Source organism: Poeciliopsis prolifica, unplaced genomic scaffold (assembly GCF_027474105.1).
Source record: "Poeciliopsis prolifica strain line A6 unplaced genomic scaffold, Auburn_PproV2 SCAFFOLD031, whole genome shotgun sequence".
NCBI classification, from domain to species: Eukaryota; Metazoa; Chordata; class Actinopteri; order Cyprinodontiformes; family Poeciliidae; genus Poeciliopsis; species Poeciliopsis prolifica.
The window spans coordinates 5717013-5742341 of record NW_026562406.1 but is presented as its reverse complement, the minus strand read 5'-3'; the positions used below and the strand labels follow the sequence as shown (position 1 = coordinate 5742341).

At 40.2% G+C, this 25329-nt stretch overlaps 3 protein-coding genes across 4 annotated transcripts; 2 read left to right on the top strand and 1 right to left on the bottom strand.

Moving 5' to 3' along the window:
- Positions 1 to 154: 154 nt before the first annotated feature.
- On the bottom strand, positions 155 to 4794 carry ccdc157 (coiled-coil domain containing 157). Its single transcript, XM_055050821.1, has 9 exons — positions 4458 to 4794; positions 3774 to 3924; positions 3012 to 3687; positions 2608 to 2685; positions 2333 to 2502; positions 2073 to 2249; positions 1829 to 1997; positions 705 to 837; positions 155 to 559 (listed from the first exon to the last, which is right to left on the bottom strand). Exons 1-9 carry the CDS (start codon positions 4703 to 4705, stop codon positions 508 to 510), a joined length of 1854 nt encoding a protein of 617 aa, XP_054906796.1. The 5' UTR covers positions 4706 to 4794; the 3' UTR covers positions 155 to 507.
- Positions 4795 to 4816: 22 nt separating this feature from the next.
- On the top strand, positions 4817 to 10807 carry sf3a1 (splicing factor 3a, subunit 1). Of its 2 annotated transcripts, none has more exons than XM_055050820.1 (16): positions 4817 to 4877; positions 4985 to 5066; positions 6183 to 6292; positions 6379 to 6586; positions 6682 to 6939; positions 7028 to 7102; positions 7186 to 7336; positions 7422 to 7618; positions 7805 to 7922; positions 8122 to 8429; positions 8550 to 8798; positions 9322 to 9526; positions 9623 to 9777; positions 10083 to 10184; positions 10278 to 10349; positions 10439 to 10807. In XM_055050820.1, the coding sequence occupies exons 2-16, from the start codon at positions 5019 to 5021 to the stop codon at positions 10538 to 10540; spliced, it is 2358 nt and encodes a 785-aa protein (XP_054906795.1). In that variant the 5' UTR covers positions 4817 to 4877; positions 4985 to 5018; the 3' UTR covers positions 10541 to 10807. The 2 variants fall into 2 exon arrangements, with proteins under 2 accessions (XP_054906795.1, XP_054906794.1); XM_055050819.1 differs by having other exon boundaries at positions 6180 to 6292.
- Positions 10808 to 11499: 692 nt separating this feature from the next.
- On the top strand, positions 11500 to 24754 carry LOC129373082 (TBC1 domain family member 10A-like). The gene is made up of 9 exons (XM_055050816.1): positions 11500 to 12145; positions 14283 to 14382; positions 16541 to 16648; positions 16990 to 17096; positions 17211 to 17325; positions 19362 to 19427; positions 19636 to 19825; positions 19915 to 20069; positions 22040 to 24754. Exons 1-9 carry the CDS (start codon positions 11964 to 11966, stop codon positions 22880 to 22882), a joined length of 1866 nt encoding a protein of 621 aa, XP_054906791.1. The 5' UTR covers positions 11500 to 11963; the 3' UTR covers positions 22883 to 24754.
- The last annotated feature ends 575 nt before the right edge of the window (positions 24755 to 25329 follow it).

The window sequence follows — 25329 nt, the reverse complement described above, 5'->3', positions numbered from 1 at the left end:
AAAAATCTGGTGCTTTATATTCTCTTTTGGACTTAACTTTATAGATGCGCCACAACAGGAACAACAACAATAATAACTAATAATGTTAATACTGACATGTATAAAATATTACAACTTATTGTTTGATTTTTTTTAATATAGCTTTTTAAAAATATTTTTACATGTAAAGAAATGTAGAAATCAATTTCTATGTTCTATTGTTGTGTTGAACTATCACACAAAATCGAAACAAAAGTACATTGCAGCTTTTAACATGACAAAGAGTGACATTCAAGGGATATCAATACTTTTTCCAAAAGCTCTGCATCCCAGTCATTCTTTTTTTTATGCATAATAATGAATTGTGACCATCCTGGACCACATTTACAGCATATACACTTGCTGAAGTGCATTTGCTGGACTTCAGATGTCCAACAAATGCACATTAGTTGGACATTTATCAAAAGCATATTTTTTTTTATTTTAGTATTTTGTTGATTTCACTTCTTGGACTTGACACGCTCAGGCTTACAGCTGGCTCACTTTGTTCCCGGCTTCATGTGGGTTGAGACGGAGTTTCCTGTTTAGACAAAGCAGTTTTCCATCATCCAAAGATCACATGAGAGCTGGTGTAAATGTGCAACAGTAGAGGAATCCAATCCGACTTTTCATCCAACGCCATATCTCATATCATTACATCTCATATTTACTACCCATATTCTTACTTTGGTGATATTCCTCTTTGTCGTAGTTTCTCGAGGCTTTTGTGTAGAGTAACATTTTCCTGTTCTAGAATTTTGATGCGTATGTTATTTGATTGCTGCTGTTGCTCCATATCCAAAATCAGGTTTCCTGTACCTGGCAAATAAAAAAACAAAATCATCATATAATTCAAGATTGAAATTCGCCACTGCAGAAATGATGAGTTATATGTTAATTGTTAAATTCAGGTCCAGAAATACAGTGCCTCTGTGATATTTGTGTCATGAACATGTAAACACCTTCAGTTTATTAACCAACCCAGAAAATATTCAGAAAAGCAGAAATTATTTCTATTTTTTCAGTGGCATAAACTCACACACAAAAAACATCTGTTTTCAACCTGTTCTCCACTCTTTCATTTGAAGAGTAGTTATGACAAATAGGTCTCTGCGTCAAATAGTATTTTTTGCCCTACAGAAACAGAAATTTATCAAATACAGTTCCAAGACACTGATCACCTTGAAAAAAGTCAAATATACATAAAATATTACAGTCCATCTGGTGACATGGGTGGAAAAAAACTATAATCGTGGCCAAAAATAATATATTTTTTCATTCTCCTGTACCGCCATAGTCTTCCAGGTCCTTCTATCAGCTGCTCATGATGAAATGTACAGCTTCCCCGAGGTCAGCATATTGTTTGTGTTGAATCCCCTGCTTTATAAGCAGCCGAATTAAGTGTCTTGCTGGGAATTATTCCATGCCTATCAGCTGAAGAATATGATCAGAGTTCATTCCCAGATTGAAATAAAACAAAAAGAGATTGTATTTGTCCATTATTATCATTATTAATGTTAATGTTAATGTTATTATTAAGTCATGTCCACGAAGTAAACTAGTCGTTCCCACAAGTTAAACAAATCATGGCAGTGAGTTATTAAGTTGTGGCTATGACTCTCTTTTCCTCATTCTATGTCACCAGACAGGCTCTGTAAAAAATAGTCTTAGTTGCTTTTAATATAGTCAAATTACAGGTTGGATTTCTGTAGAAGATTTGGTTGGAGGTCTGTTACTTCAGTAAAAGAAGCCTTTTGTACTACAAAATATGTTGTGTGGAGGACTTTAAGTGCAGGTGGGAGTTTCCTACTTTGTGGTTGAGTATAAGCCCAGTTGTTGAGCTCTGGGAAAGCCACCAAGAGTCTCTCTCTCTCCCTCAATGCTTGCACGTGCTCCGTCAGTTCGGCTACATGCTTTTCCAACTCCTCTACATTCGTGTGTAGTGTTTGCTTCTCTTTTTGGAGCTTGCTACAGATGTCCTAGAGGAAGCAAGCAACTATGTAAGCATTTAGCATAAGTCTCTGACTTACAGAAATGGAAAGGCTCTCATCTACCTGCTGCAGAGAGACCTTAGTCTCCTGCTGCTCCTTCAAATCGATTATCTTTTTCAGCTGATTGTCCAAGTTGGTCTGTACCTCTTCTTTTTCATCCAACCGCCTCTGTAGTTCTTCACGCTCTTCATCAAGAGCATCGACTCTCTTTAATAAGGACCTCTGCTTGGCCTGCATTGACTAGATTAACAGCCATACAGCATTGACTCAACAGGTATTTAAATCTATTGATTTGAGTAATGAACAGCTGTGTTTTATCTGACCTCCTGTTGTCGGAAAACGCTCTGATACTTGGCCTTCTCCTTGTCAAGAAGAAGTTGCATGTCACAAAGCTGGACCTCGAGCTTCTGGATCATTTGCTTCAGTTCACAGCAGGTCTCATCCTCTCTTTGTAGTGTTTCCACTTTCTGTTGAAGTCCCTCTTTTTCACCCACTATTAGGAAATGGATGATAAGTGGTTCATTATGCAGAAATATCTTTTTTTTTTAAAAAAAGAATGGGTGAAAAGAAAGTCAGCATTTTTTCATTTTTTTTTTACCAAGTGTTTCCAACGTTTCTTGCTGGAGTTTTACTTTCTCCTTGAGTCTTGTATTGCTCACCTCCAAGGACAAAATTTCTATTAGAAACACATCAGAGAAAAATGTTTATATGGTCCCATTGTTTCACATCTAAACCACAATCATCAATATATATTGTCCCAGATTTCAAAAAACAAATACAACTGGTCATAAATGTGGAGTAGAAATGCACATTGATTTCTGAATCTCAGCTGAATTTAGGTCAGGACTTTGACTGGTCAATCTGATCACTCAATGTGCTCATCCACTGTAGCTCTCGCTGTACTTTTGTTGACCTGCTGTAAAGTAAACCTTCTCCCCAGTCACAACTCTTTTTCTAAGCTTTCCTCTGTAATTAGCTCCAAATAAATAATATTTTTACTACCTCTTTTGGATTGATTTTGTTCTTCTTGTAGCCTTTGCTGTCTTTCTTGTGAGGTCCTCTCTGCTTTCTGTAGTGAAGACTCCAGTCGGACTATGCAGACCTGGTGTTTTTCCGCCTCTTGCTGGAACTCCTTCTTCGCGCTTGCCAGCTGAGAACCCAACCTGTTTCGATCTGCTTCAGCTTTTGCGAGGGCTTCTCGAAGAGGCCTGACGGTATTCCGCACATCCTGAAGATGCTTCGCGAGGCAACGCATGTCCCTGAGTTGCTCTTGGGCCCACTGGGTGACATCACCCACCGTCATCTGTCCTGGACCCACCGTGTCTTTCATGGCACCTGAGAGACGCTTGAGAGACGAGGGTAGTCCCTCACTCTGGAAAAGGTCTATCAAAGCGTCTCCCGTGTTTCTCAGAAGGGACTGGACTCTATGACATGCATCACAGGGAATGAGGGATGTCGTCTGACAGGCAGCATTGTGGTGTTTGACTTTAGGATAGAATGGAGCATTGTGAATTAGACCTGAATGTTCGCTTTTCTGGGGTGAGGTCGACGAAAACGAAGCAGATGAGCAATTTCTGCAGAAGTGAGTGCTTGAGCTGGTTGGGGAAGACACGTATGACCCTGTCTTTGAGTAATCTAATGTCTTTGTTTTTGTCTGTTTTATGTCTTTGGAGTTCTCCTACAAAAAAACCCCAAAACAAACAAAAAATTGAAATGTGCTTAAATATTTACGTTGCGTCCAATCTGCAACGAAGTCAGGCTTACCTTCTTGTTCACACACTGAAGCAAAGCACCCCAATAGTTCCTAACCACAAGGCCCACTGAAAGGCACCCTTTTTGATGGATTTGGTCTGTTCCCTGTCTCCCCCTCTGCAGTTCACTATAAACACTGACACTTTGCAGAAGGAAGAGGAGTCTAGTCAAAGCAGAGGAGAAAGCTGCATGTTAAGAGAAGGCTTTGCACAATCATCTTGTTACACATTTATGTAAATTCCTTCCATATGTATTCATATCCATAGCATTTCCTCGCATTTGTTTCTTTACAGCCACAAATTTTAACACATTTCATTGGGATTGTGTGTCGCAGACCAACAGAAAGGAGTAGACAATTGAGAAATAGAAGAAACATTGCACAAAGTTTATTTCATAAACAAAACCAGTCTCTTCTGAACAAAATAAAAAATAAATAAAAAATTAGCAAACAATTCTTTTTGCTAAAAATTTTTTTCCTGAGCAAAATTCTTTAGCATTTGCTGCATTGCGACTGTAATCCAGCAAAAGGTGCTTCTGCAAAGTATTGGCCGGAAGAGTGGCTGCAGAGACAACATTTAAAACCCTGCACCACATAAAACCCAAATAAAATAAGCTTAAGCTTGTGGTTGAAACTTAAAGTTTGTCAAACATAAATAAATTACAGAATAAGAATAGTTTTACAGCTTTGTGTAATACCTGTCAACCACAAGCTCCAGTAAAACAACGTGCGAGTGCTGGTTGTATGCGTCCTCTCCATGCACAAAGTCATACTCCTCCAGCAGGTCCACCAAATCCAGATCGCTCGCCAATTTGTTGGGAAACTTCCAGGAGGTGTAACTGATCGGTCCGGTTCTGGAAACCACGTCCATAATCGCACCCTGAATATCCACCAGGTCTTTCCGGAGGCTCTTGATGCAGTCCTGGTGGCCCAGCAGCTCACTCATGTCTCACAATTTGGTTTTATGTGTTCCCAGTTAAACATGGAGATAACCCATCTGACTTGTTTACATCGCGTTTCCCCGACAACGACAAGAACGCCACTCCAAGGTCCATGATGCATTGCGGCGTGTTTCCGGATGTAATAGACCTCCATTACGCCAACGAGGTTGAACCGCAGTAAGTATTACGAGTTTGGCAATTTACCTGTAATTCATTACATTAAAAAAAAACTTTTACAACTAAATTGGGTTCGGCGTGTGTTCACTTGTGTTTGTTGTTGTCAGGTAGCTGTCTGTTTGGAGCAGTGGAGACGCAGCCATGCCGCCCGGGCCCGTCCAGATGGTTCAGCCGGAGGCCAACAACAAGGTAACGCCGGAGCTAAGCTAATGCTAACGGCTGGACCACCCGACTCGACGGAAACACTGTGTGGAGTTCTGTCCACGTTCTTGCTGTGAAACATATTATTTGTCCGAGTGTACGTGTGTTTTGGGGTTTTAAAACAAGAAGTGGGCTTGTTGAGCACGAATGAATGAGTGGGTTAGCTCGTTAGCACGGAGGCGCCCGGTAGTTCGTTTACAGCGGGCCACTAGAGACCTTTATTAGTTAGTAGCCTGACAAGAAGAAGTGCAGAGAGAGAAGGGGAGGACATGCAGGTATTAATCGCGGTCTGCAGTCGAACCTGAGACGGCCTTTTGTTAATGTTACACCCGCTCTACGTCTGAGCTACGCGCACAACGTGAACCGCAACACCCCCGACTCCTACACAGCCTTTGAATGCAGCATTTTTCTTTTCTGAATTATTAAAATAGCTTTCTAAATAAAATTTGCTCCACAAAATATTATTGATTTTTCTTAATTGCACATCCAAGAATTTCTTCTGAAGGTCAAGGGTTGAGCTTGGACATATTTCTGTAAGACAATTGATAATAATGCCAAAATAAGTAGTTATTGTGTTCAATCGTACAGCTTCATTCAAAATGTTTCACTTGCGTTAATAGATAAGACCACTTTTCCTGTCGAAATTTTTTTTTAATTATTCAAAACAGTGGTTGCTCCAAAAATTAGTAAGCTTAAGATGGTGCAGGAAAATGAGTCAATATGACTAAATTAAGAAGAATAAATCGAGTTATACTGTTGGACAATTTAACTAGCATAAAAAAAGTTGTGCTTTCATGACAAAAATGGTTGGAAGGTATTATGACGTTTTTGTCAAACTGAGCCTGAATTTGTCTGTAAATATGAAACAGAAATAATGTACGAGCAATCCTATTTACGCTTTGCTGTCAGTCAGATTTAATTATTGTAAATATTTACATGTTGAAATTAGATTGTTTCGGTTTGGTTTTTCTATTCAGCATTTCCATTGAATTAAATAGAAAAATAAATCACTCTGTTGTGAATTGTAATTTATTTTATAAAGTACGTTTGTGTTCTAGAGTTGTAACCTTTGAACTGTTAAACATTTGTGAATTTTATCAGCAGAATGATGGACCTGCAGAAGAGACTCCAGCCACTAAGCCCATCGTTGGCATCATTTACCCTCCTCCAGAAGTCCGAAACATTGTGGACAAGACGGCCAGTTTTGTTGCCAGGTTAGTTATTCTGAATGTGGCATTAGTAGACGGTACACCTCCAGTCTTAAATGGGTTTCCTTTTACAATCCAACTTCTTTTCAAAGGAATGGACCAGAGTTTGAAGCAAGAATCCGTCAGAATGAGATCAACAACCCCAAATTTAATTTCCTCAATCCCAATGATCCCTACCATGCTTACTACCGCCACAAGGTCAATGAATTTAAGGAGGGTAAGGCACAAGAGCCATCTGCAGCAGTGCCTAAGGTCATGCAGCAGCAAGCCATGCAGCAGTCTCAGCAGCTTCCTCAAAAGGTATCCCACTACCCCTACTCCATATTTCCGCTTTTGGGGCTTCTACTTGAGCAAGCTGTTTTTTTGATGGTTTTCGATGCCGCGTTTATTTCTAGGTGCAGTCGCAGGTGATTCAGGAGACCGTGGTCCCCAAAGAGCCACCCCCCGACTTTGAGTTCATTGCGGACCCTCCATCGATCTCTGCGTTTGATCTGGATGTTGTGAAGCTCACTGCGCAGTTTGTGGCTCGCAATGGCCGACAGTTTCTCACCCAGCTGATGCAGAAGGAGCAGAGGAACTACCAGTTTGACTTTCTGCGCCCACAGCACAGCCTCTTCAACTATTTCACCAAACTGGTGGAACAGTACACGAAGGTGAACTACAAGGTTCAGCCTTAATCTGATTCAGTTGTCTGTGCTACTGTGTAGATGTTAACTACACTTTAATCTGTCACTCTTTTAGATCCTGATCCCTCCCAAAGGCCTGATAATCAAACTTAAAAAAGAAGCTGAGAACCCAAAGGAAGTTATGGACCAGGTAATTTCTTATAAGTGGAAAACGGAAAGCTAATCATTGCGGATTTCCCCTGTTAATTGATTGTTTTCGGATTCAAAAATCAGGTGAGGTACCGCGTCGAATGGGCAAAATACCAGGAGCGTGAAAGAAAGAAGGAGGAAGAGGAAAGGGAGAAGGAACGGGTCGCTTACGCACAAATAGACTGGCATGATTTTGTGGTGGTGGAGACGGTGGATTTCCAGCCCAACGAACAAGGTAGTATATCAGCAATTAGTTTATGCGTGCAAGCTGGGCATTTAGTTGTTTTGACTTTGTTTGCTTTTGTTTTTCTTCCCTCAAGGTCACTTCCCTCCACCCACGACACCAGAGGAGCTTGGGGCTCGCATCCTGATCCAGGAGCGCTACGAGAAATATGGAGAAAGCGAAGAGGTGGAGATGGAGGTGGAGAGTGAGGATGAAGAGGATGAACGAGAAAAGCGGGCTGATGGCCAGCCTTCACAACCTGATCAAGACACACAAGTCCAGGACATGGACGAGGTGAGAACTTGGCAGAGGAGTCAGGCAGAATCTAAACAAGCCCATTTGTACCAATTTTAGATCGGATAAAGAATGAGTGCTTTGTAAATGTTTGTAGAAATCTACAAAGCACGTTGCCAGTGCATGACTTGAAAGTAGTACTTTTAAAAGATCTGCTTTAACAGAATTTTCCATGCGTTTCTTCAGGGATCTGATGACGATGATGAAGGTATGAAGGCTCCATTGCCACCAGACAACCCGATGCCACCTCCCCTGCCTCCAGCTCCAGAACAGGTTATTATTCGCAAGGACTACGACCCCAAAGGTAACTTTTAATTCACTCATTTATATCTTAGTTTACTTTGATCCAAATAATCGTTTCTATGTTGTCTTTATTGTTGTACCGTAAAAAAAAGTGATGATAAAAACTTATTACAATTATTTTGGTATTAGTAGATATCCACATTGAAATGTCTGTAGGAGGACTGGAAACTGATCAAATTCGTGTTATTTTGCCCTTACAGCTTCCAAGCCACAGCCCTCGGTTGCACCTCCTGACGAATACCTTATTTCACCAATCACCGGTGAGAAAGTCCCCGCCAGTAAGATGCAGGAGCACATGCGCATCGGCCTGCTGGATCCGCGCTGGCTTGAACAGAGAGACCGAAGCATTAGAGACAGGCAGACTGAGGATGAAGTCTACGCTCCCGGTTTGGATATTGAGAGCAGCTTGAAGCAGCTCGCTGAGAGGCGTACCGATATCTTTGGTGTGGAAGAGACGGCCATCGGAAAGAAGATCGGTGAGGAGGAAATTCAGAAGCCAGAAGAAAAGGTAGGAATAGCTGTTGGTTCAAAAATCTCAAAACATGAAATCATGACAGTTTATTTATTTCCTTAAATATGAACAGTTTGTGTTTTGTTTTTCTATTTTTCTGCGTCTTTTGTTCTACAGGTCACCTGGGATGGCCACTCGGGGAGCATGGCTCGTACGCAGCAGGCAGCGCAGGCCAACATCACTCTGCAGGAGCAGATCGAAGCCATTCACAAGGCCAAAGGACTGGTGGGAGAAGATGAAACGAAGGAAAAAATTGGTCCCAGCAAGCCAAGTGAAATTCACCAGCCTCCTCCCATCCCCTCATCAGCACCAAATCTGCCTAAACCCAGTCCTCCTGTCACAGCCGTGTCACGCCCACCTGTCTCAGTAAGATGTTATTCAAAATGGTTTAATGAAGATCAGAGAAGGAAGCAGACAGATCACAGATTAAGCTCTGGATAATTTAAAAATGGAGTTAGGTTGTTAAAATTCTGGAGTTCTTACATCATGCTGATCATATGAACTGTTAATCAGAGTATGATATGGTGCTGCTAAAGCTACAGTAGCTTTTCTCCAAAAGTGATACTCAAAAATTCACAATAAAAAAAATGGTTTTGTTAAATAAACAGTTCAACACCAAAAACTAAAGAGTATGGTCTTTAGTTTAATGGAGTCACTTTTTTTAGAAGCAGTGCAAAATATTTAAATCTCACTTAAAAAAAGAAAAGCATCATTAAGAGTTATTCTTTTCAGAATCTTAGCTCTCTACCAGCTGTCATTTAGGTTATGAAAACGGTGATAAAACAAAATAAAGGGACCGTCATGGAAGAAAATCTCTTATTCTACTGATACTGATATTTGTAGTAATGTAGAAAAAGTTAAAGTGACACTCTAATTTGCCTTTCAACAGGTGGCTCCTCCAGTCCGTACCACTCTGTTGTCTGCCGTACCTGTGATTCCACGGCCCCCGGTGGCCCCCGTGGTGCGTCTGGCGCCAGGTCAAGTCATTACACAGATGCCGCCTATGATTCCTGCTCCTCGTGTCAACGTGGTTCCCATGCCACCAGCGCCCCACCTCATGGCCCCCAGGCCACCCCCTATGGTTGTTCCAACTGGTAAGCTCAAGGTTTCCCAGAATCGTCTTGGAAAGTGTTCATCATTCACTTCTTTTCTTTGTAATTATAGCTAAATGAAATTGTCTTTTCTTCCAGCGTTTGTCCCCGCTCCTCCCATGCCACAACCACCCAGCGCTGCCCCAGCGCCGCCCGTCCACCCACCCCCTCCTCATGAGGACGAACCAATGAGCAAGAAGATGAAGACGGAGGACAACCTCATCCCAGAGGAAGAGTTCCTTCGCCGAAACAAGGTCTGTTAGTAACGGTGCATAGAACTACACTGAATTATGTGCAGCTAAGATTATTTATCCTAACGAAGGTTTTAAGATAACCTGCACTGTGCAGAAAAATAACATATACACCTTGATTTGAAAAGAAAAATTTAAATTGTGGAAACACTATTTCTGGCTGCATTTTATAGAATTTTGGCCACAACGGTTGAAGGTCTACTCCGTCACAGTGGATGTGATCACATTGGACATTACTTTTGTAACATGGAGTGTGTACAAACAAATCCAAATGTTCTTTGTTTTGCCACATTTCTTGCTCCATTTAGGGTCCTGTGGCAATCAAAGTGCAGGTCCCCAACATGCAGGACAAGAGCGAATGGAAGCTAAATGGCCAAGTGTTGAATTTCACTGTCCCACTTACAGACCAGGTATGTTAATATACATCTTTTTTTTTTTTAAATGTGTTCTTAAAGATGTGCCCGTTTCAGACTTATGGATAAATAAATGAAATGTGTTTACAGGTGTCTGTCATTAAAGTCAAAATCCATGAGGCGACAGGCATGCCGGCTGGAAAACAGAAATTGCAGTATGAGGTCAGCTTGTCTCTTACTTCATTGGAACATTTTATTAAATCCAAATTAATCAGATTTACAGATTCGTGACAGTCATGTTTGTTTTACAGGGCATATTCATCAAGGATTCAAACTCTTTGGCTTATTACAACATGACCAATGGTTCCATCATTCATTTGGCTCTGAAGGAGAGAGGTGGAAGGAAGAAGTGAGACGTTCGAGACAGAAAAAGTTATTACGCTACTCATCCCTAGTGCATCGGTTTAGTTCAGGAGAACATTTAGGAAAAATGCTTGCTTTTTTTGTCTAAAGTTATTTTGTCCTTCAGTGGCATGTTGTTTCTAATTAGTAGTGATTTTTAGTTTCAACTCCTGATTTATCCATGACATATGTACACTGATGTTGCCCTTACAAGTAAATTGCTCAAAATATAGATTCCTGACTTGCTTGCTCATTTTAAATAAAGGACTTAAAAATCATTTGTTGCTGTTTGACATGTAAATTATTGTTCAGCCCTGACTCATAATGTATTTTGACCAATTGTTTACAAACTGGTGCACAGCTGGTATTTGGCCTTTTGTGAAATTCTATTTTTAAAATTGTATCAACAAGGTAAACACAAAGCACATTGCCTGAATGATTCAGTGAGCCCAGTCAAGAATAGAATACAGCAAACACAACTTTAATTGCCCATCAATGGGGAAAGTCAGAAACATTTTTGAAGTAGTTAGAGCACATCCATCTTTAGATTTAAAAATGCACTTCTTCAAGGAGAGGTTTCAATATCTGCTCAGATATGCTTTTCAGACATATGACAGCCATTTTGGATTGTGAGGTCCATGAGGGAAATGCCAGGTTTCCCTCGTGGGTGTCCAACTTTTATTTTTTCCTCAACTTTAAAAGTTAAAGTGTCTCTTTTTTTTTTTTCCTCTTTTGTTGCTTTTTGCTTAAAGGCACAGCAGGCCGTAAAGTATGAGTGGAGATGTAGTGCTGCTTCACAATGTCTTAACAGTAAAGTACTACCTGGAAAACACAGCGGCGCTATTTATTATATAATTTACAATCGGTGTAAATGGGCGCTAAAAGGTGATTTATTCTATTCTTTATTCAGCCACTAGGGGTAACCATAACATCACCTTAGGAAAAATCCAGCCTGAGTGTGGATCTGGCTGCTCCCTGGTCGAAGCAGTCTGTCCAGCTGTAGCCTCGGAATGACAGCACAGCACATTATCCCAGTACTAGCTGAGCTCAAAATAAGTTTAATTACATAGACGCTATGGGTTGTTAGTGTCTAGGACCTGGTTTTATGTGATGTAACTGTGATGAGTCGAAGGTAGGAGCGGTCAGAAATAGTTTAGGGTCGTGTTAGTACGAGCGGTTAATGCTAACTAACAATTAGCTTGCTAATGAGGAATTTAATGCAAGTTTAACCGCGAAGGCTAACGGGTAAATTATTGAATGAGGTCCGATAAAAGAGGCTCTGGAACATTTTGCAACCGGGGCGGTTGTTGGGGAAAGTTTTATTGAGATTTAGGAATCATGGCGTCGATGTAGTTTTGACTGAGTTTGGGGCTGTCAACAAGCTCGCTGCTGACGTTAGCTAAACCTGGCTAGCCAGCTAGCTCTCCTTCCATCATGGCCAAAACAGAGAACGGCCGACCGTCCGTGGACATGGGGAGCATCAGGACGCTGAACAGCAGCCACATGGAGGATGAGAGCTCCTTGGGATCCGACTCGGAGATCAACGGCTTCACCAGCGAGAGGCAAGCCGACAGATACGGCTTCATCGGCGGGGCGCAGCAGTACTCGGAGGAGTCGTAAGTTTGTTTCTGCTCGAGTGGTGATTCAGTCCCACACAATGTTGTTTTGCAAGCATATTCTAAATGAAACTAAAACATGGGAGTGGTGGAATCCATTCCAGATTGATTGCACAAAATGGGCATTGTGATACTTTTAATGTGATGAAATGCCAGAAGTCAGGGCTGTGATGTTCAGTTGACTTGCATGAGGTGGAAAGCTCCGAACCAGCTGCGTGGCACAGCTCGTCTTTCTCTCCCTTTTTTTTTTGTTTCAACTCCATCATGTTTCTCTTACCTTTGATAAATAATATTCGGATTTTGATTTTTTAACATTAAGATTCACCAATAACAATCAGTAGAGATCTAGGAAATCACAGGGTATACTGTTTTTTTTTTTTTTAGGTAAGTGTTGTTTTCCACTGTATTTCAATCTGGATATCTGATTTTAATCCAATCCACAGCCGATGCTATAGGATTTATTTGGATTGCATTGTGCTTTCTACAGAGGCATTTCTTCTCCTTTCATGGCAACGCTAAAAAAGTGAAAGGAATGAGTGAAAGCTGTGCCAGTCACTCCCCAGGTTCTTTTTCTGCAGTAGTGTTGGCAGGCGAAGAGCCCCATCTTTTGGTGCCCTTATACTAAAGGGCCTCTTTTGGCTCCGTCTGTTGGTCTCTTACTTATGGGTTTGCTTACAGTGCTTGGCAATAAAAGTAACTTGATTGTTGAAAGCCTAAAAGGGAGTATAACTTCTTGTACTTGTGCACCACATCCAGCCTACACATTTAGCTGACTGAGAGCTCTCCTGTGTGTGCGTGTGTGTGTTTTCTTAAAGTTTACTCTGACTGAGTTTTAACCCTGCTATTACAGGCTTGGGCTGATGAGATAATTACACACCTCAGTAAAGCATTAGACATCCTGTGTAATGTTAGCTTTGACCAACTTAACGTCTTTATTTCTGCTGGAGAACTTTCTCATTTTATTCGTTTGGATAAAATCACTTCAGGTCAGCTCTGAAGCTGTTTAAGTCGGCTTCATCCGAGTACATTTGGTTTTAGTTGTTAACGTATAAAATCAATAACAATCTAATCCAAAACAATGGAGATGCTCCGCTTGATTGGTTTTCATTTGATCAAATACCACTTTTTTTTCTTCCTATTAGACACACTACAGCTCATAGCTCCAACCTTTTCAAGTCTTTAAACACATCAACCAACAGTCTACACTTATTTGGCCTATTTAGAGTTTAATAAAAATCAAATCAAGATGCAAAAGTCTGAATACATTTTGTATTTCCTTCATTTTTTTGTTTGAGTCATGCAGACCCTATCAAAGATCTTGCAACACAATTTTGTCTTACAGGCCTTAAAATACATAGCAAAAAGGATGAACACTTAAAGATTAGTTGCTTATATTTTAAAATAATTTATTTAGTTAGAATTAATGTTTCACGTGACAGATGTATTCACTATAGATTTAGTTGGTATGAAGATCGTCAGCGTCTTTATAGTCGTGTGTAAAATAACATGGTTTTATGATGTGTTTGGTTTTTCCACAAATTGTTTAAATTAAAATGTGTAGCGTGTCAAATTTTAAATAGCAAGGTAAAAAAAGGCTAAAATAATTTGACATGTTGATAAATTAATTTACTTTGATGTTTGATGTATGAGCTTAAACAAACAAAAAAAAAAAGAAAATAGAATAAACGCAAATTAAATTTGGTAGTTTTCAAGTGGCTAGAGTGTAGAATATTAGAGATTTTCCATTCTGCATAACAGCGTTACTGCGTGTAGGTTTCCAAAATTCTGTAATTTTAATTACGTTACATAAAAAAGAGTGGGTGGTGCGCCTTCAGTTTCCATGTCATCACTGTTTCTTGTTTTTTTTTTTTTTTTTTGGCAGCCAAAAATATGTCCAAGGAGGCTAATTTGTCTTTCTTAGCAAGGAAAAAATATAGTAGTAGCTTTTTCAGCCAGCTGAATGGCAGTCATTAAAAGGCTCATCAGCCACAGTAGCATGAACTTTTTAAAACCTTGGTTTATGCTTCTCCGGCCTTTCTCTTGGCAGACATTGCTCATACTTGTCCAAATTAAACGTAACTTTCTTTCAGTGTGTTTTGTATATTCATTCATATTTTACCTCCTTTTCACTCCCCAGGGCTCAGGACGTCCCCCCTGAGGTGCTGAGGCAGCGCGAAGTCAAGTGGCTGGACATGCTCAGCCACTGGGACAAGTGGATGATCAAGAGGTTCAATAAGGTCAGCGCCTGCTATCAAAACCTGCTAAGTCGATCGTTTGTGTGTCTTGAATCGTGTTGTTGTCGGAGCTCAAGCTTCCATCTCTGTTGCTTCAAGGATTTTTAATTGCGCAAGCCGAGATTTTATGGACTTATTGTTTGCGGATCCACTTGTCTAGCAAGTTCTGTGTGAACCGTTCTCTGCGACTTGGCGACGGGCTGGAACGTCACCTCGTTTCCGTGAGTCAGCAGCAAGCCAGGACACAGCCCTGTTTTGTTTCGGGGGGTTTTAAATCACACTGCAGCATGTGACAAAATGACTGTCTCAGCTGCAGGGCGGGCCCATACTTACTTTCTATGAGAGAGCCATGTAATAAAGGTGCTGTAAATGTAAACTGCCAGTGCATTATAAGCATGCATGGAGTCTGAAGAAGGAAGCCGTGATGGTTTGGGGTTTGTTTTATTGAAATCACTTCTTACTATTAAAAGAAAACTTTTCATACAGGAACCCTCTCAGATAAGACCACAATATGAAATGTGCTCAGTTTGTTGCCTCATGTACGGTTTGTTGTTGTTATTCGTAGAAGATCACAGCTCCCGTAATTAGAGATATTATGTAAGACGTGTAGGGCTTAAGCTTTTGTTGCATTCCTGAATGTGCTGATGGCACAGTTTGGTCCAACAAAGGTCAACATAATCCTCCCACAAGTTCCAAGCCAATCAAGAAGCTTGCTCTGTGTATTTTGTATTTGTTTAAGTTTTGGCCCACCATATTCTTTTTATCTACTTGCTGATCTCAGTTCTTTACCCCAGGTTTCTTTTAAATTTAAATTAATCTGAATGTTATTAAAACTTGAAACTGTGGGTTCATAATGTGCAGTCTTGCAAAATCTGCATATGAAAATATAATTTTCCAGTTCTGGAGAACTTCACAGATGCATCTTAGATGATCTATTGCAATAAAAATAAAGTGAGCCTCTCATATCGCTTGACCACACGGTGATAAAGGTCAGTCATTGATTTCTAATCATTTTGATGATTGTCGCTTATAAAAACACCATGTTCATTGTTAATTAAAATATTACATAAAACCAACAAGAAAAAAAAATTAAGAGGGAAGTTTTTCTCTCCTGAAAAATATGCCTAATATTCTCCTGGTAGACGTCTCCTCTCACTATGGACCTGGTGAAGCCCAGCGGACCAGCAGCGTCACCACATGGCTCCCTTAATCATTCCTGACTGAAAATGTCACATTGAGCCTCCAGCACATGGATTCTGTGCCTTTCTGCTCTTTGGCCATAGTTTCTAAATACAATCTGAAATTTCCTTTCATCTGAAAAAGGGACTTTGGACCAGTCCTGTCCTTTGTCTATTGGACCCTACAAGACTCTTCTGATGTTGTTTCTTACGCACAAATTGAGTGCATTCCATCTGCTTGTCACATTTATGTGTGCTGGCACTGGAAACACCAACTCTAGCCACATCCACACCTTTTTTATGTCAGGATCACATTTCCTGAGAAACTGAATGTGGGGTTTCCTTTAAGCTGTGAGCTATTAGCATCAAAATTTTCAGAAATAAAAGCATGAAAGATGTCAAACTCTGTGACATTAATTGCTATTTAAATGTCATATTTTCTTTGGTTTATCACATTGCCACATAAATTTATTCAGTAATGAAGTCCAATCTAATGAAGAATCTGGCTGTTTTTATCAGTTTTATGATTTCTTTTTTGTGGAACATAAATTACAGATATTGAAACCCAATCAGATTGTTCCGAAAGCCGATAGAAAAATCCAGAAGTGTAAATATGTAGTAATTTAGAAATGTAGTAATTTAGAAATATTTTGAAATGTTTAGAAATGTAGTAATTTAGAAATGTTTGAACTCAGAAGTGTTTCTGAGTTCAAACATTTTAAACATGTCACACCAGTCTCTTTAAAGCTTGCACTGTAACTGAATAATACTATCCTGTTTTTGAAGTTGCAAGCTGTGATCAAAACCAGACAATTTCTTCAAGCAAAAGAGGACAAAAAAAAAAAACCATAACAAAGAATTAAGGCTCTTCCTTTAGGTTTTTAAGACGCAGTTCATAAGTGTTTCATTGACTTTTGTTTAGCTTTGATCCACTTGCTCTTTGGTCGATGTTTTCATTCAGTAAAATTCGACTTCTGGTTCAGGTGAGACTCCGTTGTCAGAAGGGGATTCCTCCCGCCCTGAGAGGTCGCGCCTGGCTCTACCTTTCAGGAGGGAAAGTGAAGAGGGAACAGAACCAAGGAAAGTTTCAGGTCTGTCGACTTCTTCTTTCACTTCCTCCTCTTCTGCTCCATTGTTGCTGTATTTTGACCTCATTTCTTTCTTTTTTTTTTATATTTCTCTGGAAATTTTTACTGAAACTGACCAGCTTAGATCTACAATTAGATACTTGTGTCTGCGATATCTAATTGGTTTTCCAATTTGAATGCAGCCTAAGAAATCTTTTGATTCCCTTTTAGTAGTTACTGTATGACATTATAACTAGCTTTATGACAGTAGGGCTTACAAAAACATGATCTCTAAAGTATATTCCTTATATCTTCATGTAGTAACTGAACAGAAACCATCTGATTTCTGATTTCTGTTTTGTCAGGAGCTGGACAGTCAGCCAGGAGACCCGAAATGGCTCGACGTGATCGAGAAGGATCTCCATCGACAGTTTCCTTTTCACGAGATGTTTGTGTCACGAGGAGGACACGGGTGAGTAATCGGATGTGTCGGGGTCTGATTCACACTTTTAATTAGCGATTGTGTCTTTGTTTGACAAAGAATGTGATTAAATCCTGCGTATGTTTGTGTTTCGGCCCTGTGCAGGCAGCAGGATCTGTTTCGTGTTCTCAAGGCATACACTCTGTATAGACCAGATGAGGGATACTGCCAGGCCCAGGCCCCGATTGCAGCTGTTTTACTGATGCACATGCCTGCTGAGGTATCACTCTTTTGCATGCACACACGCATAAATCAGCTGTTGTTCACCCCCGTTCTGATGAAGATATTTTACAGTTAAAAATACTTGGATCACAGGACTTGCTTTGAAGCGATCAGGTTTTTTTTTGTTTGTTTTTTTTTAGGTCAGCAGCACTATGATAAACTTTACAAGTGATAAAATGCCAGGAAAGTGAGCTACTGTTTTAAGTCTTCTGTGGAATCTTAGTGAAGCAAAGATGCTAATCATCTTAATCAGTGGTTCGACAGCTTATTTCCTGTTTTTGATGATTTGTAGTTGGTTTTCAGATCTTCGTCAACCACTTTATCTGACATATTCACACACACGTTTTTGTTTCAGTTCCTCATTCAGAGTTATAGTATTATAAATAAAGACGGAATAGGATGACTGTAAATACCAAGTGTTTTCAAAGTAATTTAAGGATGAGGAACTGTTCTCCACATGATAGTTTTTGTTGAGTATTTGTTTTTGTACACTCATTGTAGGCATGTTGCCTGTATTTAGGTTACAGTCCTTTAGCTACTTTCAAATTTCAGTTTTTTTTTTTAGGTGTTTTTTGTCACGTTTAAATGTTTCTGATTATTGTTAATTCCGGACAGAAGTCACCTGATTATGTGCAAAATTCAATACTGAAATGAGGATTGCATTTTTAAAAGCTAATCTAACCAATAAAAAAAATAATCACCTCCCTTGTTTAATCATCAACTCATTTTAATTAACTTCAGTTTTGTGCGTGTTTAGTTTAGCTTCCCCAGCTACACCCTGGCCTGAGTCCTGTTAGTCCCTTGCAATCAAGAAATTTCTTCAGTATGAACATTAAAATATGTCTCGTTATATAAAGTTCTCTAAAAGAGCTCTATAAGCAACACATCATTCCCCGATCTAAAGAAATGTAACAGTTTAGAAACAAAATCAATCCATAAAGAGTTGTAAAGCCATGACTAAGGCTTTGGGCCTGCAGAGAACCAAAGTGACAGCATTATCCACATATGGAGAAAACCTGGAGCAGTGACATCTAGGTTATCCCCAAGACCATTTCAAAGGTGAAACGTTTTGGAAGATGTGTGTGGCACGATGCTGGCAGTATGGTGGTGTGGGATTATTTTGTTTTGTACCTGGATGACTTGAATGCTCTTGAGCAGAGATCCTGAGTGTCCAGGAATCAGCTTGTGACCTGAATCTCAAATGTGCTTGAGATTTGCACCAAGTCAAAACACACTAGCAAGTCCACCTAAGAATGAGGGGGGAAAAAGCTAAATCAATTTGCAATTTCTTTTCTAAGTGGTCTTAGAAAAGAAAGGAATCTGCAACCTTAAAATGTAAATATTCTATTAATAAAACTGGAAAATAGCTACAAATTGCGTTTATTACATCTGTTTTTAACACTTTGGTTGTTTCATTTGTAGTCACATTTTTAAGCGCTGCCATGGAAAATCCAAAGACACAATTCTTTTTCTAGAGATGAGACATAACTGGCCTTTGACTAGGCCTTCGACTGTGGCTTAGTTAAAGGCCAGACTGAATTTGAAATGTTCTGGGATTTTTTGAAACATACATTTCTAGATAAAGCCCCTCCAGTGGGGCTGAATTAATTAGATTTTCCACATAATAGTGAGCCAGATTTCCTCCACGGCAATTAAGGAGACTGATTGCAGTTATTGTTGCCGAACGGTGACTCAACCAGTTAGGTTTAGGGAGCAATTCATTTTTATTTACTTACAAGGGCTACCACACAATTTTTTTTGTCTCTGTATTAATTTTGAATTCTTTGTAAATAAAATGTAATTCATAATCTCAAACATTTGACTGCTACAAAACAACAGAAGAAGTCTGAAACTATAAATACCTGTTGAGATATAAAGATGCTGCTCTTGTAACTCATTGAGGATAATTGGACAATTAATTACTTTCTCTGTAAGCATGTTGTGCTGCTATTTTGTTTGCAAAATACATGCAGTGCAACAGTCATGAAGATGTTGGTAATGGTTTCTATGGGGATGCTCTGTTTGTTTTGGCAGGATGCTTTCTGGGGATTGGTCCAAATCTGCGAGAAGTATCTTCCTGGTTACTACAGCCCTGGCTTGGTGAGACACATATAAGAAAGCATGCACAGTATGACATCACCTGATGTTGCGTAAACAAAGGAAGTAATCTCAGCGCACATGGACAAGTTCTAGCAATACTGACACCATACGACAGGATTGTTGTGGTTGAAGCTTTCTGATGAAACGATGTGAAGTTTTGTTTTTTCTCTCTCTCTTTTCATACTCTTCTTACTTTTACGTCTCTCAGGAAGCGATCCAGTTAGACGGAGAGATCCTGTTTGCTCTGCTGCGCCGCGTCTCCCCACTAGCCTTCCGGCACCTGGAGAAACATAAGATCGACCCCGTCCTATACATGACCGAGTGGTTTATGTGTGCCTTCTCCAGGACCCTGCCCTGGGCTTCAGTGCTGCGTGTCTGGGACATGTTCCTCTGTGACGGTAAGAAGCGGCTCCGTGTGCCTTAGCTCTGGAACTAAGCATCCTAGTTGAAACCTCCCCCTGTTTTTTTTTCTCTTTCTCTCTCTTAGGAGTCAAAATCATTTTCCGGGTGGGTTTGGTGCTGCTTAAGTGCACACTAGGGACTCGTGAGAAGCTGAAGACCTGCCAGGGTCTGTACGAAACCATGGAGCTCCTCCGGGCCATCGACCCTCGCTACATGCAGGAGGGATTCCTGGTCCGAGAGGTAAGAGCAAAGGACACGGAAGTTCCTCCTCTGTGTAAAATAACGAGACGATTTTATAACTAGTGGTTGCAGATGAGATTTGTGATTAGATTTTTATTAGATTGCTTTCTGAAGTGGTGGTTTCCCTGAACTAAATGCTGTGTCGTAACTTGCTGTTGACGTCAAACTTGAAGGGGATGTCTTCGGATGGAATCGGCATGTCCACCAATATTTCATTTAACCCCAGTTAATATTTTATTATGACTAAAATGCTGACATGCAAACAATATTTCATGACCATATTGAACCAGTTCAAATCCTTTTCTTTGGCCGTGAACAATTAAATTCGGGAATTAGATTTCATCTGGACGTATAAAAATCTTAATTATTGACTCAAAAAATCCTATTTTCTTCTGTACAGTTGAGACATTACTTTTAAGCCCTGCTAGCAACTCCTTGTGAAATTCAGGTATGAAATAAATTTCAAACATCTGTTGAACCGCTCTGTTTTAAAGCTGAAATGAGTTCCCAATCAGCCGACATGTTGGAACGGCTTTGTACAAATGCTTTAGGGCGGCGTATTGCAGCACAGCTAATTTAAAGAAGCAGAGCTGAGATGTTAATTCTACTCAGCGATCAAAACCTCTATGTGATTCCAGTACGTTAAAGTTAGCCTCCCGTTGTAGTATACTTGAAATGCCAAGATACAAAACATTGAGGCCAAACCTGAAACTGTTGAGAGAGTGAGCGACCTGATGCCACCAATGCTGCTTAGCTGTGAGAGATTGTGCGGCTAAAACCTTTGCCTTTGCCTACATCACCCACAATGCTCTGCGGTTCTGGATCAGAGTTCAGTGAAATGATTGAATATTGTTAGTATTATCTATTGATATTGATCATGTGTCTATTGTGATATATAGTGTTATTGATGTATTTTTGATAGTTTTTTCCCTCCCTATGTGGAGGAAAAAAAACTTCTGCATCTGTGTTTCAGGGTGTTTGCTTTTCTAAAATGAGAAAGCACTCGTTTGCTGCATTGATCTTTACTTTTGATCGCCATGGTAACATCTTTATGTCTATCTTACGACGCGTTGAAAAACTATTCATATGCGTAAAAACTTCACACGTAATGCATTTTACACTGTGTTCCAAATTATTATGCGAGTGATATTTTCCTAAATGGTCAATGCAAATGATGGTCAGCAGAGAGATCCTTTCTCTTTCCCAAATTGTTTGAAACCTGTGGCCTGCTTAATGATGTGGAACATCCTTCTTAAATAGATCTCCTTTAATTGAGCAATTGGCAAACTAATCAACCCAGCTTTCTGAAATTAGTGACTCAAAGAGCCCTGACACACAATGTAATCTGTAAATGTAGTGGCACAACAAAAATATAATCTTTATGACACTTAAATCCAATTTGCATAATAATTTGGAACGTGGTGTATTATGATTTCATATGAAAGGACCTACATAAAGTATTGTTCAACTCTGAAGTGAAAGGAAAATGCTGCAGTGTCTAGAGTCTAACATTTGTCTGCAAGCCATGCATCATTCGGTTTCTTCTATAGGCCCAGTCTTACCAACAGTGGGTTTCTCAATGTGGGCATGAAGTTGGAAAGAACAAACGGATGTCACGGATTTAGAGAAGAGTAGAGTCTGAGAGTCAATTAACTTGACAAGAACCAGACCTATTGAGCAGAGCGCCACATGGGCAGTGTCTGCTCACGTACTAAGCTGTGTAAGAGCCTCTGTCTCCTCTAACAATAACGGCTCTCATGTATAGGGCTGTCTCCACTGTGGGTGACCGAGTATCCACAGCAGCTCGCTCTCCTTTGACATTTACTGACAAAGGAGAACTTCACAATTCTAGCATGAACAGTCTAACATGGATGGGATTTATTTTCCAATGTGGGCTCCTCTGTCTTTTCTTGCCTCACACTTTCCTAGTGACGTCCGATTTGGTTTTTATTCTGCCCCGATCTTTTCAGATTCTCGAAGTGCCCGTGACGGCGCGGGACATAGACAGAGAGCATCACACCCAGATCAAACGCTGGAAGAAGAACCGCGGCGAGCTGAACTTCAGGCCCGCCCCGAGGATGCACGGCGCCCGCATCATCATGCAGGCCGAGCCGCCCAGGCGCCAGGACCTGCAGCAGAACCCCACCATCGTGCTGGAGGTTCCCGAGCCTCCCCAGAAGCTGAACAAGGGCAAAGAGGAGCGGAAGAGCAAGAAGAAAAAGAGCATGAAGAAACCGACTGCCATCGAGGAGATCCCAAACCCATACCCTCTCCCCACAGATACGCCTCCACAATCTTTGAATTCTCCTCCACCATCTTTGAATCCTCCTCCACAGGCTTTGAATCCTCCTCCACCATCTTTAAATCCTGCTCCACCATCTTTGAATCCTCTTCCACCATCTTTGAATCCTCCTCCACCATCTTTAAATCCTGCTCCACCATCTTTGAATCCTCTTCCACCATCTTTGAATCCTCCTCCACCATCTTTAAATCCTGCTCCACCATCTTTGAATCCTCTTCCACCGTCTTTGAATCCTCCTTCACCATCCTTGGCTACGCCTCCACCATCCTTTGATCCGCCTTCTCCATTCTCAGATCTGCCTCCTCCATCCTTGGCCCCGCCTCCCCCATCCTCAGATCTGCCCTCTCCGCCTCCTTACGCCACTGAAACCCCGGAGACCTCGCCAGAAACTGAAATAAACTCCAATCACCAGCAGAGTGCGCCTCCTACAGACCTTCCTGCTGCCAAAGAGTCTGCTCTCCAGCAATCCACACAAAGCCTTAGCAGCTCAGAGCAGGATACATACCTGTAGCTGTAAAAGCTGCACAGCCGTGTGTGTATGTGTGTGTGTGTGTTTTCATACGTTTGTGTGTGTAAAAAGCACCAGCACCCTACAATCAAAAAGCCAGCCTCGCCGGCGTCTCCCAACCGGCCAGCATCCTCGTTAATCTTAGCGCTGGACTTTTCTCTTTTTTGTATTCATGTTTAACACACTTTTTTCTGTATTATTATTCACATACTCTAAAAACTTAAGTGCAAAGTGTACAACTACTCAAATCCCATTAGTTGACTACGTCAAGCCACTTTAGGTGCTGAATGCTCACTGCAAGTCTTAATGTTCAGTTTAAAGTTGTTAAGTTACAAAGTGTTTGTCTTTGTGGATTAACATAGAAGATGCCAAAGTTACGCAACTTCCGCTAAATCTCAACACTAGTAATTCAACAGATAACACGCCAGCACACCTAGACTTTTCTGATTTAGTCCACCAGAGGGCAGCCTCACACAACCTCAACCTGTTTTTTCACATTGCCGGGACAACTGACCACAGTACTGAGTCACTAACTGTGCTCTCTTTTTGTATTTGCTTATCAGGAACATTTTTGCTTTCAGTTGAACTGTAGTACTGCAAAAATCTCTGGAGTTCATCGTCTTCCACAAGCAGGTTTCTACGTTATTGGACAAGAGAACACGGGACATTCCTCTTTCTTTGACACATTCCTGCCTTCTTAAAAGCTATTCACTTTTTGGAAGTGTCTCTTCACCATTACACAATATGCAGATCTGTGTAATGGTAGGACTGTGTGTGTGTGTGTCTGAGTGCACACGGACCTCGCATCAAAACACGGTCAGTGAATGACTACAGATCACCTGTTGGTGCTGACCTTTTCTTTTTACGTTACTTGAGAATTTGTAAGAACAAAGGTCAATTTTTGGGGGGACTTTTATTTAGTATTCTACAGCTAGATCTTCCAAAGAAAAGCAAGACTGTTCTGAGACTTAAATGTGACATTGTGCTGCATTCACGGTCAGTGGGGATTATGGGATTTCCATGTGGGAGATTTGTAGCGTTTTTCTATGCGATTACTTATACGGAGACGTTCAGGGGTTGTAAGGATTTTTGTATTTCCTCTTTCAAAACACAACAATACATGTCAGTCCAGCTCTTGTTACTTTTATCACTAAATGCAGGCACACACTTGTGGATGTGAGAGTGTATAAAAACGTCAAATAATATATGTGTATAAAAATATCTGTTAAAAAAAACCACTTAGAAAGCAGTGGGGATTAGGATAATTTGTGACATCTGTATGCAATTTCTTTTTTTCACATTTGTCTTCTGTGTTTAAATACTTTTTTTGTGTAGATATGACATGTATAAAAAAAAAAGATTTTTGTCTTTAAAAAAAAGCATAATGCTGAATTTGTACTGAGTGTTTAAAGAAACAGACTTTAAGTCAAAGTAGATTAACTTGACACTAGAAAAAAGGTTAAAATATGGAGTTTGCAGGAAACTTGCCACTTTTTTGTCTTCTTTTTTTCTACTCACTCCAAAAGGATTATTTTGTTGTTTATTTACACTAGAGATACAGATGATGTGTGATTAACACGGAGGCTTGAGTTTTATAGTTGCGGGAAAAAATGTTTTTGGTTCTTCTCGCTTGAAACAGTTTGATTGCCAATAGTGCAGTGTGCCCTGCTCAACAGCAGATGGCAGACTGGAGTCACTGCTTTGAACTCTCCTCCACTGGGTTACATTAACTTTTTTTTTTTTAATAATACAGTTGCACCTTTTTATAACTAGACGTATGGATAAAATTAACTGCATATTTCCATTACATTTGTAAACATGCTACAGCTGAGGTTGACGTTACGGCTCTCATTTTGAATAAAGTCCATAAACGTACGTAAACATGAATGCATTTTTGACTTGCTGTTTATGGGGCCAGCTCCTGACCTTTGTGTTTCTGACTTAGAAAGAAAATCTACACAATTACTGCCTGTTCCCACACATATGATAGTTTAGATGATACATTTAGAAAATGATGGTCTTTTATGACGGCATTTTGTCAGGAAAAATTGCCTCCAGATATTACACTGTAACATTTTATCATCAATATCAGCTTAATTTAGTCTCTGTAATGCCTATCTGTATTATGCCAAGTCTATCATCTCAGGCAGGAATAAATGGTACTGAAACTTATCTAGGAGTCCATGACATTTAATACATTTTCTATTAAATTAATTAATTAAACTCTTTAATGGTACATTTGAATAACGTCCCTTTAAACTCCTCATATTCTTCTTCTCGAGAGCAGAAGGTTCTCCTTATTTAGACCAGGGTTCTACAACCTGCTCTTAATCAAAGCAACACTTAATAATTTTGGTGAATGATTAATTAGATCTGACTAGTGTATTTAACTAAAGTAGACTGACTGTTTGTCAGTTGTCTATAAATCAGGGTCTTCAATTGACTAAAAT

Coding starts and splice junctions, on each gene's coding strand:
- sf3a1 (XM_055050819.1), top strand. CDS start 5,019: ATGCCGCCCGGGCCCGTCCAGATGGTTCAGCCGGAGGCCAACAACAAG. Junction 7,103..7,185: donor CAAAGGAAGTTATGGACCAG/GTAATTTCTTAT, acceptor TTCAAAAATCAG/GTGAGGTACCGCGTCGAATG. Junction 7,619..7,804: donor AAGTCCAGGACATGGACGAG/GTGAGAACTTGG, acceptor GCGTTTCTTCAG/GGATCTGATGACGATGATGA.
- LOC129373082 (XM_055050816.1), top strand. CDS start 11,964: ATGGCCAAAACAGAGAACGGCCGACCGTCCGTGGACATGGGGAGCATC. Junction 14,383..16,540: donor TGATCAAGAGGTTCAATAAG/GTCAGCGCCTGC, acceptor CTTCTGGTTCAG/GTGAGACTCCGTTGTCAGAA. Junction 19,826..19,914: donor GGACATGTTCCTCTGTGACG/GTAAGAAGCGGC, acceptor TCTCTCTCTTAG/GAGTCAAAATCATTTTCCGG.
- ccdc157 (XM_055050821.1), bottom strand. CDS start 4,705: ATGAGTGAGCTGCTGGGCCACCAGGACTGCATCAAGAGCCTCCGGAAA. Junction 2,686..3,011: donor ACAAAATCAATCCAAAAGAG/GTAGTAAAAATA, acceptor TGTTTCTAATAG/AAATTTTGTCCTTGGAGGTG. Junction 2,250..2,332: donor GCGTTTTCCGACAACAGGAG/GTCAGATAAAAC, acceptor CTGTTAATCTAG/TCAATGCAGGCCAAGCAGAG.